The sequence below is a fragment of the Mytilus trossulus genome, chromosome 2 (genome assembly GCF_036588685.1).
Source record: "Mytilus trossulus isolate FHL-02 chromosome 2, PNRI_Mtr1.1.1.hap1, whole genome shotgun sequence".
Taxonomy (NCBI): Eukaryota; Metazoa; Mollusca; class Bivalvia; order Mytilida; family Mytilidae; genus Mytilus; species Mytilus trossulus.
The window spans coordinates 25,657,298-25,672,853 of record NC_086374.1 but is presented as its reverse complement, the minus strand read 5'-3'; the positions used below and the strand labels follow the sequence as shown (position 1 = coordinate 25,672,853).

General features: G+C 32.4%; 2 protein-coding genes across 2 annotated transcripts; both read left to right on the top strand.

Annotated features, from left to right (window-relative positions):
- Nucleotides 1-1,187: 1,187 nt before the first annotated feature.
- Nucleotides 1,188-8,554, top strand: LOC134705677 (GATA zinc finger domain-containing protein 14-like). Its single transcript, XM_063564398.1, has 7 exons — nucleotides 1,188-1,258; nucleotides 2,428-3,841; nucleotides 4,320-4,625; nucleotides 5,206-5,304; nucleotides 6,380-6,673; nucleotides 7,129-7,333; nucleotides 8,070-8,554. Exons 1-7 carry the CDS (start codon nucleotides 1,220-1,222, stop codon nucleotides 8,200-8,202), a joined length of 2,490 nt encoding a protein of 829 aa, XP_063420468.1. The 5' UTR covers nucleotides 1,188-1,219; the 3' UTR covers nucleotides 8,203-8,554.
- A 1,657-nt stretch (nucleotides 8,555-10,211) lies between these two features.
- LOC134706839 (protein wech-like) lies at nucleotides 10,212-12,399 on the top strand. The gene has a single exon (XM_063566148.1). The coding sequence runs from the start codon at nucleotides 10,252-10,254 to the stop codon at nucleotides 11,986-11,988; it is 1,737 nt and encodes a 578-aa protein (XP_063422218.1). The 5' UTR covers nucleotides 10,212-10,251; the 3' UTR covers nucleotides 11,989-12,399.
- The last annotated feature ends 3,157 nt before the right edge of the window (nucleotides 12,400-15,556 follow it).

Genomic DNA, 15,556 nt, shown 5'->3' with positions numbered 1-15,556 from the left:
TTTGCGCCTGTCCCTAGTCATGAACCTCTGGCCATTGTTAGTCGAGTATGTTTTGTTAAATTTGGTTCATTTATATATGTTTTTAGTGTGACATCATTTTTTTCGATGAACAAGTACGTTCATATTTTCTTCAAGGAGCGTGTGGGATTTTCTAGCTGTGTTGAAGATCCATTAGTGGCATTGGGCTGTTTTCTGCTCTTTGGTCGGGTTGTCGCTTTTACATTCCCAGCTTACAATTCCATACACTACTATCAATGACAACATTCTTCATCAGAGTATATATGATACAAAAACGTCTTAAATATTATATCTAAGTCAGGATCGTGATCAATGCACAGAATACGGATCAGGGCCATATCTTGCTCCCAATTTTAAATTCAATATTTCAAGATGAAAATTGTTTCATGTGAAAAAGTGAATTTGGGATTTTTCTTATAAAGGTCGACATTAACACCGAAAATAGGCTGAAAATAAAGAAATTGTCAAAAGTCGACACAACCTTCATGATTTCAACTTAGAAAATATAGAGAGCAATGTCCGATAAACTTATCATTCAAGTCAGATTTGATGTTTTTCAACAAGCTATTTTTTTAATCGACGAATATGATTTCCAGGATTAAATCCAAATAGAAAAATAAGAAAAACGTATATGTTTGGCAATGAGAAAACTCTCCACTAGAGACATAGTGACACAGAAGACTTGTTATAACTGAATTTGGTTGAAAATTATAATTTTTCGACGCCTTAAAATACTTGATAGATGATACGCAAATTGAAATTAAGGACATACTTCCAATCTAGTTATTGTTTCTATTTTGAAACATTGAGATATTGATAATCAAATCTAATTTGGAAATGTAAGTTAAAATAAGAGCCATATTCGGGCTCCATCACACCAACTCATTTGTACAAGTGTTAACTGCAAAACAATAAAATAAACGTGATGTTTATATTTTAATGAATATTAAGGTTCAGGCGACTTGTATCTGAAGAATTAAGACTGCGAAATCGTGTTTGTCGTGAGTAGAGACACACACATAGTGATCGCATCAGTCAACCAATTCATGATGGTAACCATTAATGTTGTGCAGTGTCGATTTCATTTCGTCATAATCTTGTTGGAAGAGTCGACAATTTCTCGTTAGGTTGACGCTAAATAGACCAATGTAGGTTTTTCTATTTTGTAGCCTTGGTCTTTAGAATGATATAGAATGAAGAAATGGCATCAAAGAATAATATACAAAAAAATACAACAATGGTAAGATATGTAATTGGATTTACTATTGAGTATCAATCATTCATTGGAGGGGGCCTAGACATTTAAGGATAAGTATATGAACATTTTATGTCTGATTATTGTGAAAATATGAGAAATATGAGGTGGACGTACATGTGTAAAACATGTAATGAAAAACTAACAACATTCACGCCTTAGCTACAGTCATTTTTCTCCTTACAACCTTGTGATTATAGGAATATCAAAATGTGCATTTGAAAAAAAACAATGCTCATGATATATATCCGTCCTAGTCCGCTCAAGTGTGATAAACTCGTAGTAGACCGATATTAGTGGTATAAAAAAAAATCTTCGGGTACGCTGGAGACATATAGTTTGGCAGACAAAATACATATAATATCAAAGAGCACAAATCCAAAAGTTCCTTAACAGGTGGAAAAAAACTACAATGTCAATTTTGCATGGATAATTTGCAATCTCATTTTAAAACACCTAGTCTTAGAGACGTCATTAACAGAACAGTCAGAGAAACATGATCTTGTGCAATGCCAAGATGCAGGTATCGACAGATTGTAGAGCAACGAATGTACATATATATTTAAAAATTATACTTAGTTTTAGATGACCAGCACAATTTTATAAGAACAAATCTTGATAATTTAAACGTCACAATAGTGTAATATAGGAAAAGTTAGGATGGTTGTATCAAAACCGTATTTGTAAAGATTCAAACTAATAAAGGACTATTATTAAAAAAAAAAAAAAAAAATAGATCAGAAGCATTCAGAAAGTTTTGTAAAGCCACCATTACTGGCATGTTACAAAATGGCCATATTTGAAAGAAAATATATAAAAAATAAAAGTTTGAAATTGCGAAAGACTTTGTTTATGTCAGCTTAAATCTACTAAACTGTGTCTTAGATTTTTCATATAAAGACAAGACAAAGAAAATGTATTTTGAATATTTGCGATTTCTAAGGTCATTACAATAAATGTAAATTCAGAAATAGGACTCAATATTGGTATATATTTTCAAACCAAGATTAAAGTTCAACTGAACCAAGAAAAGAATATGCACGAATATTTAGTTTCAACTGATTATTGGTGTCAAGTCCAATCTTGTTACAAATATTAAGATGCGTATACACTGTTGCTTGTAGTGTGTTTTATAATTATTTTTTATTTATTAGATAAAGCCTTCGCCAAGTAAAAATGAACCTCAGTTATCGAAGTCACAACAAAGAATAAGTAAAAATGAACCTCAGTTATCGAAGTCACAACAAAGAATAAGTAAAAATGAACCTCAGTTATCGAAGTCACAACAAAGAATAAGTAAAAATGAACCTTCCAAATCTGTTCAAAAACTTGGGAAGTTGGGAAGTATGCAAAATAACAATCATGGAACAGGTGATGAAAAAAAGAAACCTGGACAAAAACAAAATATTGGACAGATGTCGAAAATGCCAAACACAATGTCAAAGTTTCAAGTAATTCCTTCTAAAACCGACGGAAGGAACGGCAAAGCAATTAATAATGTAGCAAAATCTATGCCGACTGGCCAGCTGAAGAGTATACAAGGACTTCAAAATGTTGTTCCGCCTGGACAGACATCAAAAATAAAAATTGATTTGTCGAAGTCTCAGATCATTTCTTCTAAGAACAAACAAATGGATACAACAACAAATAACCTCGTAAAATCGATGCCGGCTGCACAGTTGAATAATTTAAAAGAGCGTCAGGATCTTGACAAAAAATCTCAACAGCAAAGATTGAATAGACCACAACCGGATGGACAAGTTTCAAAAAATCAGACAGGACAAAAATCAACTACAAAAACAGAGTCGATTCCAGCACAAAGACAGAAAAGTGGTATGCTCCCTGCCAACATGCAAAAATCACAACAACAACAAAATCGACCAAACAATTCTCAAACTTCCTACCAAAAAGGTCTTCCACCATTGAAACAGCAAAGCACTGTAAACAAAGGTCAGCAAAACCAAGACAAGGCCGGAAATCTGGTCAGCAATAAAATGACATCACAACCAAATACACAGAAATCAGTCAATCAACAAAGTAGAGTGCAACAAAATATGCAGAATCTACCAAAGCAGTCGAATACTTTCCCAAAAGTAGCTCAAAATGCTGAAAACCAGCAAAATAATTCACAAAAAAATCAACTCAGACAGCAGAAACTAGGAAATCAAGCAAACAATTTACAGAAAACTCAAACCAATACGCCGAAACCAGCCAATAAGCCAAATAAACCCAATGGTCAAATGAAAGGAAACCCGGCTGATATTGTGAAAACATCCATAGAAAGTGGACAAAAACCTGGTAAACAACAAAATGATTTAAAGAAAGGAATGAATCCACTAAAACCTGCAAATACCGGAAAATCTATTCAGAATAATGGAAACACCGGAAGGAGTAATCAAACTAATGTTGATGCTGGTAAATCTGCTCAAAATACAAAAAAGTCAAGTCAAAATGTAACGCCTGCCGGGAAATCTGACAAAACTGCTAGTAATACAGGAAGGTCCAGTCAAATTGCAGGGAATACGGGGAAACCTCAAAATACTGGAAAAATGGTTAGAGGACCAGGAGGTAATGTATGTCAGTTATTTATTCATTGTTTTGCTATGAATATCAAATAAAGATAATATGGTATATTGACTGAGAAGAAGAGACAATGATGTAGCTTGGAAAATAAAAAATGTGGTTTTGATGCGTACGACACAATTAAATACTCTGAACCAAATATATAACGAAATAACGAAACTTGCTTAGGATATTTGTATTTGTTCATATCATTATTAATGAACAGAGCTCATAATGAGGTTATCTTGACAGTTTTTGATTTTGAATTATTTTGTTAAGCCTTAAAGCAATGTATGTGTAAGAAAGTATAAAAATATAAATGTCAATATCTTATAGACCAAAGTCTGGTTTAGTTGTGGAGAATGTTATTGGTATATCTTTAAAAAAAGGTTTTATTTTTGGTTTAAAAAGGTTAAAAGGAGTAGTAGAGATGAGGTATTCGTATCTTACTAACACATTTAGTTTCAATCTTGGATTGTTATAGACAAGGATAAAAAGAAAAAGAAACAACTTGAAAGACGGAATAATCCAGTACGTCCTCAGATAGTTGAATACCCTGCAGGAGTAACAACAATACCTCTACCTGAACTGCAGGTCCTGTTAGACGAAATAGAGGAAATGAGAGGTGATCGGAATTACAGTGCGCTGGTAGAATTTTTATCACAGTTGCTTCAAAAAGTACAAAATCTGGAAACTGGAAACTACTCTAGAACGGAGATAGAACTATTTGTAAGACAATTTCAGGATTATAATGAGGGATTTCATTATCGAATGGATTCAAAATCTAGAGGTAAAAGTTGTCTGCATTTAAACTATACTTTCTTTAAACCGGTTTATCCAAAACCCTTTCTTGTTCAAGATACAATTACACCTGTCGAGACAATCACATTCTTATCAGTAGAGAAAAATTCAGAAATACGAAACTGTCCTTTTATTTTGAGAGTATCGCTAAATGTTTTAATGTAACTTTATCGTACATAGTCACACCTGCTATTCCCTCTAAAACTGATATATTTTTTCAATTAACTTACTTCAGAATAAAGGACAAAACAAAAGCAACTGCACAATTTCAAAAGCTTGGACTGTTTGCCTTCATCTTGTATGAATTTTAATTGTTGTTTCTTGTGTATAATTCGGAGTTTAGTATGACGTCCATTATCACTGTACTAGTGTACATATTTTTAAGGGGCCAGCTGAAGGACGCTTACGGGTGCGGAAGTTTCTCGCTACATTGAAGACCCATTGGTGGCCTTAGGCTGTTGTCTGCTCTATGGTCGGGTTTTTGTCGCTTTGACACATTCCCCATTGCCTTTCTTAATTGTATATTGTACTTAAAAAAATTGTTGAATTATTCGTTCAAAATATTTTAGGTCATGCCCTTATTTTGACAAACTATGAGTTTTATCAAGTTCCCGGAGATCCATGGAGCTATGATTTCAAGGATAGACCAGGGGCAGAAATTGATGCAGGTATATTGATAATAACGAGAAGATTTCAGGAATGTGAATAAACTAGCAGTGCTATCATGAAAACAAAGTAAAACATTAAATTAAATGTTTGATAACATGTATGAATATGTTTTCACCGTGAAGAGATCGATTCTTAGTTCAAAAATAATATTTTTTTACATTTTGCGTAAATTAAAGTTGTATTAAAGTTGAATGCCGAGTAAACCGGTATAATGTTTCTTTCCAATATTAACGCATTTTACCATCAAGGCGAAATGCTAAGCTTTCTTTGGTGCATTTATAAAATGTTTTTGTAGCATTTTATTTCGCGAAAAAGAAGTCAAAACTATGTTTCACCTATCATATTAATACATAAAGGAGTCATTCAAATTTTTTAAAGTTTTTGTCATTTGAATAAAACTTTGGAAAATAAAAACTATTTACAAATTATGTTTCGGATTAATACAAAAAAATTACAATTTGTTAATATTCGTGTAAAGATAAATATAACATAACACTGAGTGTCTCTGCATGGTATTTAATGACCGTGTGGTCATCTACCAAAAACAATATCATTGCCTAAATCGTAACTTTACAAAGAACGAGAGAGTAGTAACAGTACATTTTGTTTAAAGTGGTGAAAAAAGTAGGAATCGTTTGCCTAAAAAAAAAAACTTTAGTATAGCTGTAGAACACATGCTTTTCTTAAACGTATAACTAGACGACTAGACGTATACGTGAGATGTTAAGCGCTATAAAACCAGGTTCAATCCAGTATTTTCTACATTTGAAAATGCCTGTACCAAGTCAGGAATATTACAGTTGTTGTCCATTCGTTTGATATGTTTTATCATTTGATTAGGGACTTTCCGATTTGATTTTTCCTCGGAGTTCAGTATTTTTGTGATTTTACATTTAACAACAAATAAAAGAGTGGCATTAGTTATGGGTTATTTTTAAATGTGGGGAATGAAATTAAGAATATTTTGCTTAAAAAATCATACACTTTATTATAGCAGTTGAACACATGATTTGGGTTATTGTCTCTTTTACATTTTCCCTATTTCCATTTTCAATTTTATTTTATACATTGCAGATAAAATGGAGGACTTGTTATTAGAAATGGGGTACTTAGTTACAAGAAAAGATAATCTTAAACATTGGGAAATGGAATGGGAAATTAAATTAATGACTGAAACAGACCACAAGAAATTTGACAGTTTTATTTGTATTATATCCAGTCATGGAAATGTCAATCAAGTATACGGGTGTGATGGTCTACGGGTGATACTTAACAAACAAATACGTCGGTTTCGGAGTGGAAAATGTCCAAGTTTAACAGGAAAACCAAAACTATTTTTCCTACAGTCGTGTCAGGCAGAGGAAGAAGGTTAGTTGGTCGATATCAACTGATCATTTAAAAAAACATTTTGTAATAGAACATTGTGCATTTGACTGTTGCATGATGTGTTGAATTTATATGACTGTCATGTCAGAATTATATATAATTGTCATTGATTCTATTTTTAGAAAATATGCAACAGTCAAGATATAACGATCATAAAATTATGTACAAAATTTCCCCTAAACTCACTAAAAAAACCATTTGCTATTTTTATAAACTCAATGAAAAGCAACCAACTTACAAAGAGACACAAAAAATGGTTAAAACACACACGAAAACATATAAAGAGAATTATAACTGATGTGGAGTAAGATTATTTAAACAAGTGTTCATACATCCAGTTAACTTTATATATATCCTGATAAGTTTTTCTTCGAGTAAGACAAAGGTTATTACTTGTTATTTCACGGAACTTTATATTTTATGTTTGATTATTCCAGATCAAAATTTAAGATCCGAAAGTATTGTTCCTACAGATGCCAAACCAAAACCAGGTGAATTAGAGAAATCAAGATTTCTGATAAACGACGTTGATTTTCTAGTTGGATATTCGACATTGCCTGGATACTTAAGTTACAGACATGAACAGACAGGTTCTTGGTATCTCAATGCATTATACGAAAACCTTAAAGAAAACTCTAAGCAGTAAGTGTAGACGTTAGTAGACAGTAAGTGTAGACGTTAGTAGATATATGAAGATGGGGTATGAGTGCAATGAGACAACTCTCCATCCAAGTCATAATTTGTAAAAGTTATATTATAGGTCAAAGTACTATGTTTAAAGTAACAGAATAAAGAGTGTTAAAAGTTCTAACATTTACAAACTAACCAGATTATGCCACATTTCTATTTAGATTTAACATTAAGTTTCATTGTACTCACCTAACAGTAAACAGAAGGAATCCTTGCAATTGCTCATTATACCATATCTCATATGATAAAATATCTTAGAAACTTAAACTCACAATACTATTTCACATGTACCAAGTCAGGAATATGGCAGCTGTTATCTAATAGTTCGATTGTTTTTGTTGCACTTCAGTGTTCTGTTGCTTCCTCGTTTCCTCTTATGGTTGATGTTTTCCCTCGGTTTCAGTTTGTTACCGGGATTTGTCTTCTCTCAATCGATTTATGTCTTTTGTATAGCGGTATACTACTGTTGCATGTATTTAACTCCTTTATAAAAAAAAAGTCTTGTCTCCGCTTTTACTCTTTTGTACAAGCAACTGATGTACAAAAAGTTCGTTCCCTACTCTAGATAGCTTTTTTTTATTGAGAACACACACAAATAAAAAATATTATCACCTTAAAAATTGATTTTATAGATGTAAATTAGACATAGTATTTTATTTATTTGTTTATTTAAGTTTTTTCATTGCAGATATGATATAGTGACAATACTTGAGGATGTAAATTTTGATGTCAGCTGTAAGAAGGACCAATACAATTATTTAGATTCCAATCAAGTATCCATGTTCTCGTCTACTTTACGTGGACCATTATTCTTCCAATGAAAGAAAATGCATGTTTTACTAAAAGAAATGTAGAAAATCATTTGTTTTTTGAAAGGACGCCAAACTGAAATTGTAATCTTACGACATTCTTATTTATCGCAAAATTAAGGAAATTTGAGAAGTCCGTCAAATTCGGGACGCCAGATCACAAAATGTGATTAAGAAATATGTTTACAGACAATCTGAATAGAAAAATGTGATATAGAAATACGTGTACAGATGATCCAACTATAAAATGAGATATAGAATCACATGCGCTTAATGCTTCATATATAAAATAAAGTATGTGTTCATACGCTTCGAATATGAGATAATAGAGGTACCTACAAACGCGCTCCGAAAAATGATATCAGATGAGGGGTTTTGTGCACACACGCTTCGAATATGAAATAAGAAGCACGCGCACACAAAGTTTACATTCGACTTATTTTACTTTTCGCTCACGATATTCGTGACCATTAACAAATGTCAAAATTGTTCATTATATTTAAAGTTACACTGTTAACGTATGTTCAATTGAATGTTAATGTTTTAACCTTTTTGAATTCGAGCGTCACTGATTAGTCTTTTGTAGACAAAACGCGTCTGGCGTATATACTAAATTTAGTCCTGGTATCTATGATGAGTTTATTTACATAAAAAATGTCAGTACGATTATGACTTTGCTTGCGCATTTCTACTATTGTGAGTAACATTTTACAAGTTCCTATTTTATTTTGAAGTGTAAGTCAACTCAAAGGAACCACAATCATTTATTTAAACGATAATAGGGTAGCTAACTCCTGCAACTGCTTCCAACATCACATCTTGCTTCCAAGAACATGACAACATCTGTTGACCCCATGATAGATAGTCATCCTGTCTAATGTTGCTAGTAAAATTGCTACACAGAAAGACAGCGATTTGTACTTCTCTTGGTGATAATTTGTTAGCTATCTATATGTGATTTCTTGTTGTATATCGATTGAAAACACCTTATTTTGTCTGATGGGTTGTTAATTTCAACGTTTCAAAATGTTTTCGTTTTGGAAATATAATCATATAAATGTTCATTCGTTATAACCGTACAGTGAACTGAATCGATGTGTTTCTATTCTCACTCTTGGGCATGTATTTGAATAATTGAAAGTCGTACCTTCATGACAATGTTTATGAATTATTGAATGTACGACAATGTTTATGAATTATTGAAGGTACGACAAGTCTATTGATATGAGTTTTATTTGTATTTTATCAGGTAAATTCTAATTATGTGAATAGAATTAATTTGGGCAATGGTTTTAAATGTAGAATAAGAAACCAATGAGTATTGGGATTTAGGCCAATTGTTTAGTTATTCGTGTATTTCTTTGTCTGAAGGATTCTTGCGTTTATTTGTACTGTATTCCTGTCATGTAATGTTATCAATTAAGCATTACTTTTATTCATGCCATATATGCGGGAGGTCCTGCAAGCCATCAAACCAGGTCCAACCCACATTTTTTTCTTTGAGTTGATGTGTTTCAATCTGTTTTGGTTTGTGACCCGGATTTGTTTCACTCAAATCGATTACTTTAATACAAAGGTATACTATACTGTTGCATTTATTTATTCGTATTTCTTTTCCGAAAAGCTCTTTCATGTTCAATGAACAACAAAGTAATTTTAAAGAAGCTGTCTCATTGCTATTTCTTTACAGAATATAAAAAAGTATAACAAAAATAACAAACTCCGAGGTAATTCAGAAAGGGGAAGTCCAAAAAACCTGACAAATTCGAACATTATTTATCAAAGTGGAATGAATCTGCATTGAAGAATAAACAAGAAAATCCTAATTGGAAATTCTTGAAATACGAACTCAAGTTTGCAAAATATCAATGTGACGTATATAGATATTGTTATTATCACTTTGGTGATCCAATAATTTTAAAGCAATTAAGGAAGTATTTCTCGGTATTTTTAAATATGAACTTATTTCTGATCACAGGAAATCAGCATCCTTCGTATATATATATTGATAAATATCTTCCCTGTTTTCACTTTTCACAATCATTAATCAAAAGATAAACGATGGCAAAGCCGTATAGGTGCATTTCGTCTTTAATAGAAAGTCCACCAGTATGCAATCTATGCGAAACAAGTGTCAGTGTACATTCTCGATGTCTTGAATGTCAAGAATTTCTTTGTGAAAATTGTCGGAAAGTTCACTCGAAAGGAAAAGCTACAACGTCACATAAAATTATTCAGATATATGGTAATCGAGATGCTCTGCCATTTACTAAGTTTATTAAATGTACGGATCATGAAAAAAGTGATGTTATTATGTACTGCCAAAACTGCGAAAGTTTGGTTTGTTCGGAATGCATTGCCATTACACATTCTGGACACTTGTTTCAACAGGTAGACTGTGTTTATAACGTTAAGGTAGAAGAACTAGAAATGAGACTTGCAGGAATAGAAAACGATTCACTAAAGGAAATTTCATTGCACATTAAACGAACCAAGTTTAAAAAAAGACATAAGAAATCCGAAATTGAATTTTTGAAAGAGAGAATTATTCAACTAACAGAAGTACAAAAGAAAGTGTTAGAAAAGAGAAGAGACTCTCTCTTGAATGACTTAGATGATCATTTCAATACATCTGAAAAAATACTGTGTAAAACAGAAATGGATCTGAATCTAATTAAAACGGAATTAAAGGACTGTCAGCAGATCATTTACAAATCACTTTCATCTTGTGAACGAATTGGAGTTATTCGATCCGCCAACTCAACAAAAGAGAAACTGGATAAAATAGATGTCTCACAGGGAGTACCTGCAATCGAATCGCCATCTTTCGAGAAGAGTGACCTTGACGCAGACATTTGTCTTGGTGTCGTTTCATTTTCATTGAATACGAATGGTGGAGATACTGTTAGCGAAACCACTAATGGCGTTAAGGTGGAAACATCAGTTGCTGGTGTCTTGGATACAGATTATCGATTTATTTCCTCTGTGTGTCAGCTTAGTGGTGGATATTCTTGGATTGGAAGCTCTAGTGGTGAAACTATAATGCTTGTTCATCACAACGACGATTTACAGAAAGTAAGCGAACTGAATGTTACTGCAGATGATATGGCACACTTAGCAGCTGACAAAATTCTCGTCACTTGTCCAGATGACCCTATAATTCAAACAGTGTCAACAATTGATGGTTCTTCTCAAACATTTTTGGATGTTTCTCCTCTATACCCAACAGGTATTCACATCAATGGAAACAAGGACATTTTAGTGTCCATGGTTGAGGGACATCGTTATAGTTTCAAAGTCGACAGTCAAAGAAAAGTAGTGCGATATTCGTCAGATAAGAATATAAAATCTGAATATCAATTTGCAGGAACAAAAAGACTTTTTACGTATCCGTACAAACTCTGTGAAAACACAAATTCAGATGTCTGCGTTGTTGACAAGTCTGGTGCGTTTACTGGTCGTCTGGTTATACTAGATCAGTCTGGAAGTTTGAGATTTACGTACAATGGAACCTCATCTGTGGACCAAAAACCGACGTTCGATCCAAGAGATGTTGTTTGTGATAGCTTGGGTCGTGTTATTATTTCAGACTGTGGCAATCATACTTTGCATATCCTTGACCATGATGGTGATATCATATGTCATATTAATACTGTTAAACTTGGTATAAAGTATCCATGGAGTTTATCATTGGAGTCATATGTGAAATTGTGGATAGGATGTAAGGCGGAACCAGAAAAATCTGACACTGCTAAACTTTATGTTATTGAAACAGATATAGACCAAATGTGTATATAATTGCAGTGCAATTTTTTCACAATTAAGATTTTAAAATGTGTATGAGGAGGAACTCAACGACTTCAATTGAAAAATATTAAATATCATTCTCTGATAACCTTCCATATTTATAGTATTGTGTTTTTTCGCAATTATGCACTTTGTTGAACCAATGATAACTCCAACTAAATAAATATGTATATGTCACTCTTCCTGGTTATAAAGACAATCAACAAAATTCCTCATTGACTCGTATTTCTCATTTAATTTTTCATGCAATAATGTCTCCAACTTAACAAATGTTCATAAGACCTAAGTGTTGGGTATACAAATATAAATATCATATTGATTTCAAACAAAACACACATTAGAGACTTATATAAAAAGAAAAACAAACAAAAAACTAGTTATAATTTTCATGCGGTCGATGCACTTTTCTGGATTTACTTTCATCAGGAACTCTCAGAGCCGAATAATTAAAAGTAGTGTTGTCAAGGGTTAACCGGATAACCGTTCGAACGACCGAATACAAAAAAACGCTAACCGGTTAACCGGACTTTTTTTCAATTTTAATAGATTTGATAAAAATTTGTATTGAAATCATAAAATAGTTGTGGTTTTTGTTTTAAATTGTCGTCGTGGAAATTAATTTGACGGATCAATTATCCAGTATATTGATTGGTATTGTTTATCCAAAAATATAAAATTAATTAGAACATATCTCTATGATCGGGGCAAGATCTTATGGAAACACAACCAGTTTCATGTTTTTTAATAGTAATTTTTAATCAGTAATACTATTAAATTTACGAGTTACTTTATTATTTTAATTTTTGATCTTATATTGTGTAGACCTACATCTGAATGTGCAATCTCCGTCGTCATGGTCGTGTAAGTCTTTGTCATACTTTAAAATAAATGCTAACTCAGAAACTGTAAATACAAACTAACGTGAATGTAATTAATGTAAATTTGATGGTACAAATATCAGGATTAATCAATTTTAATTGAAACACATCACATTATTTTCGGAGACAACAAGACAAAATGGAAGAATCGTCGGTTTCAAACATATTAAATTCTACGTGATCAAGACGTTTTTTTTAATTATATTTTTCAATTCAAAGTTAGTACAAACGCCATAGTTGATATTGCGTGTTTGATTATTAAAAGTCAAACTTCGACAGGAATTTTCACAGACAAGCCTCATAAAACCAAAGGCCGAACTTCAATTCATCGTATTATAAGACTTAAATGTATGACTTGGATGGAATGTAGTGACATTGACACTCAAACCACATCTTCTTATATCGATGTGAAGGGAACTATTGATTAGGCCTTCAAACATTAACTTAAACTACCGGTTACCCAAAAGTGTACGACTTGACATCACTAATTAAAAGCAAAGGATTTCTATCAACAACAAACTATAAACCAAAAAGGACCTCAAAATCATAACCAAATCTATTTGACGCCAACTTTGCATAAAGGAATCGAAACCTTAGTTTCTGTATAATTTCAAAATTTATAAACGTGCAATTGTAGATATTTTGTTAAAAATCAGTTCAGTACAGAAGTATTTACTACTGAGCTGATAATATCATCGGGGACTTAATTCCACTAGCAGATATATCGACTCAGTGCTGTAAAGAAAGTAGGGGAGAACAACACGTTATAAATGTCATGCGTAAATGGAGTAAATAGAGAACGAAAAAGAGTATTTGAAGTATATTTTGTGAATAAATTTCAGCGATTTATAATTAATCCATAACGTAATATGTGTGCCGTAGTTGATTTGACCACTTAGCTGCAATTCCTGAGAACAAATGCGTCATTGATATTTTGGAAAACGTTTAATTAGCAGTTGGTGAATCCTGTTACAGGAATTGTGTACGAAGTTTATTTGACCTCTTTACTACAATTCCTCAGAAAAAAATCGTTCAAAGAAGCGTAATTGATATTCTGAAAAAAAACCGTTTATTTAGCAATTGATATATCCTGTTTAGAGGAATTGTGCTTTAGAAAAAATAGGAAATGTTATTTTACAAATATAATTGTTCATGCATTAACTTTTTATTTTGATTTGACAGAAATTGCGCCATATCGATATTTGACATTTTCAAAAAGATAGATCATACGACATGCTTTCCAATGGTACTAACTTGTGATTAATGTTTATCGAGGAAGTTTTAAAGTTAACTTTCAATAATCTGGTTAGATTTTTGTTTCTATTATGTCAATTTGATAAAGGATTCGAAGCAAAATGAATGAAAAACAAAATACACAAAAATATTCCTTTGACTACTAGTATATCTGAATAAAGGCAATAGAAGTATATCACTGTTCGAAAGTCATTAATCGATTAGGAGAAAATAAATGTATGTTACAAACTAGAACTGAGGTAAACACATCAATTATATGAGGAATACAATGAAACAACAGAAACAAAAACAAAAAACGACAATACAACACATACGGAAACGAACTATAAGATAACAACTGCCATTTTCCGGACTTGGTACAGGACATTTTAAGAAAAAAATGGTAGGTTGGACCTGGTTTTGCGGTTAGCCAAACATCGCGCTTTTATTATAATGTTAAATATAACACTAAAATGGCAACATCTATGAAAATGATAAATATAACACTAAAATGACAATATTACATGATAGGACTACAGTGCAAATAAATGCAAGAACATTCAGGACAGAAAAATACACAAAAGTACCAGGCCTATGATGTAATACATAAAGGCAACAGTAGTATACCGCTGTTCAATTACGTGCGTTTTGTCTACATAAGACTCACCAGTAGAGCTCAGATCAGTTATGAAATCAAGATTAAACTACGTGTTCAAAACTTGCAAAGTGCAAAGAGCCATTCCAATTATGTGAACAGACTGAACATGTGAGGTTTTATAACAAGAAAAAACTTATTATCTGAACAGAAGGTGTTGAAGTAGATCTGCAATGATTCTATTGACCACAAACATGATGATACGTGGTCAGAAGTTCGTCAGTTTGCATGATTATTTGATATTTTATGATGCACATACTATAGTTACTTTTTGAATTGCTGATTATTTGTGCAATTTTCACGTTTATATAAACATCAAATTCTTCTCAAATTTAGCCCAACAATATTATATTTGTTAGAAGGATTCAAACCCTTGCTTCTCTTACATTGTCAACACCACGTACACCTAGTCCAGCACGTTAGACCACTTGACCACCTACATCAAAATATGCTCATTATTTAAGGCCGTAGGGTCACCTATAGGTGTAAATTTGTGTCGTTTTGTCTTTTATGGGGGAGATGTCTTATTAGGAATCATACCAAATCCGCTTGTTGAGTGACCCTTATCTTCGTAGGCTGTATCTAGGGTTGTAATACAGTACATAATGTAAAGTGGTAAGCAGGTGGTGTACCTTTCAGTACACCTATATTGTCTGTCGTAAAGGACGATAATGTTATTTACCACGCTGCAACATCAAATTTTAATTTTATTATACACGTATAAATAAGTGAAAACTTTAAGACAGACAACGGTGGTCTGGCGAACCAGTAAGACAGACGGATACACATTATT

Bases quoted from the DNA above. Each gene is read 5' to 3' on its own strand.
- LOC134705677 (XM_063564398.1), top strand. From the start codon at position 1,220: ATGGCATCAAAGAATAATATACAAAAAAATACAACAATG. The intron at 4,626-5,205 runs GTAAAAGTTGTC...AAAATATTTTAG, and splicing joins AATGGATTCAAAATCTAGAG to GTCATGCCCTTATTTTGACA. The intron at 7,334-8,069 runs GTAAGTGTAGAC...TTTTCATTGCAG, and splicing joins CTTAAAGAAAACTCTAAGCA to ATATGATATAGTGACAATAC.
- LOC134706839 (XM_063566148.1), top strand. From the start codon at position 10,252: ATGGCAAAGCCGTATAGGTGCATTTCGTCTTTAATAGAAAGTCCACCA.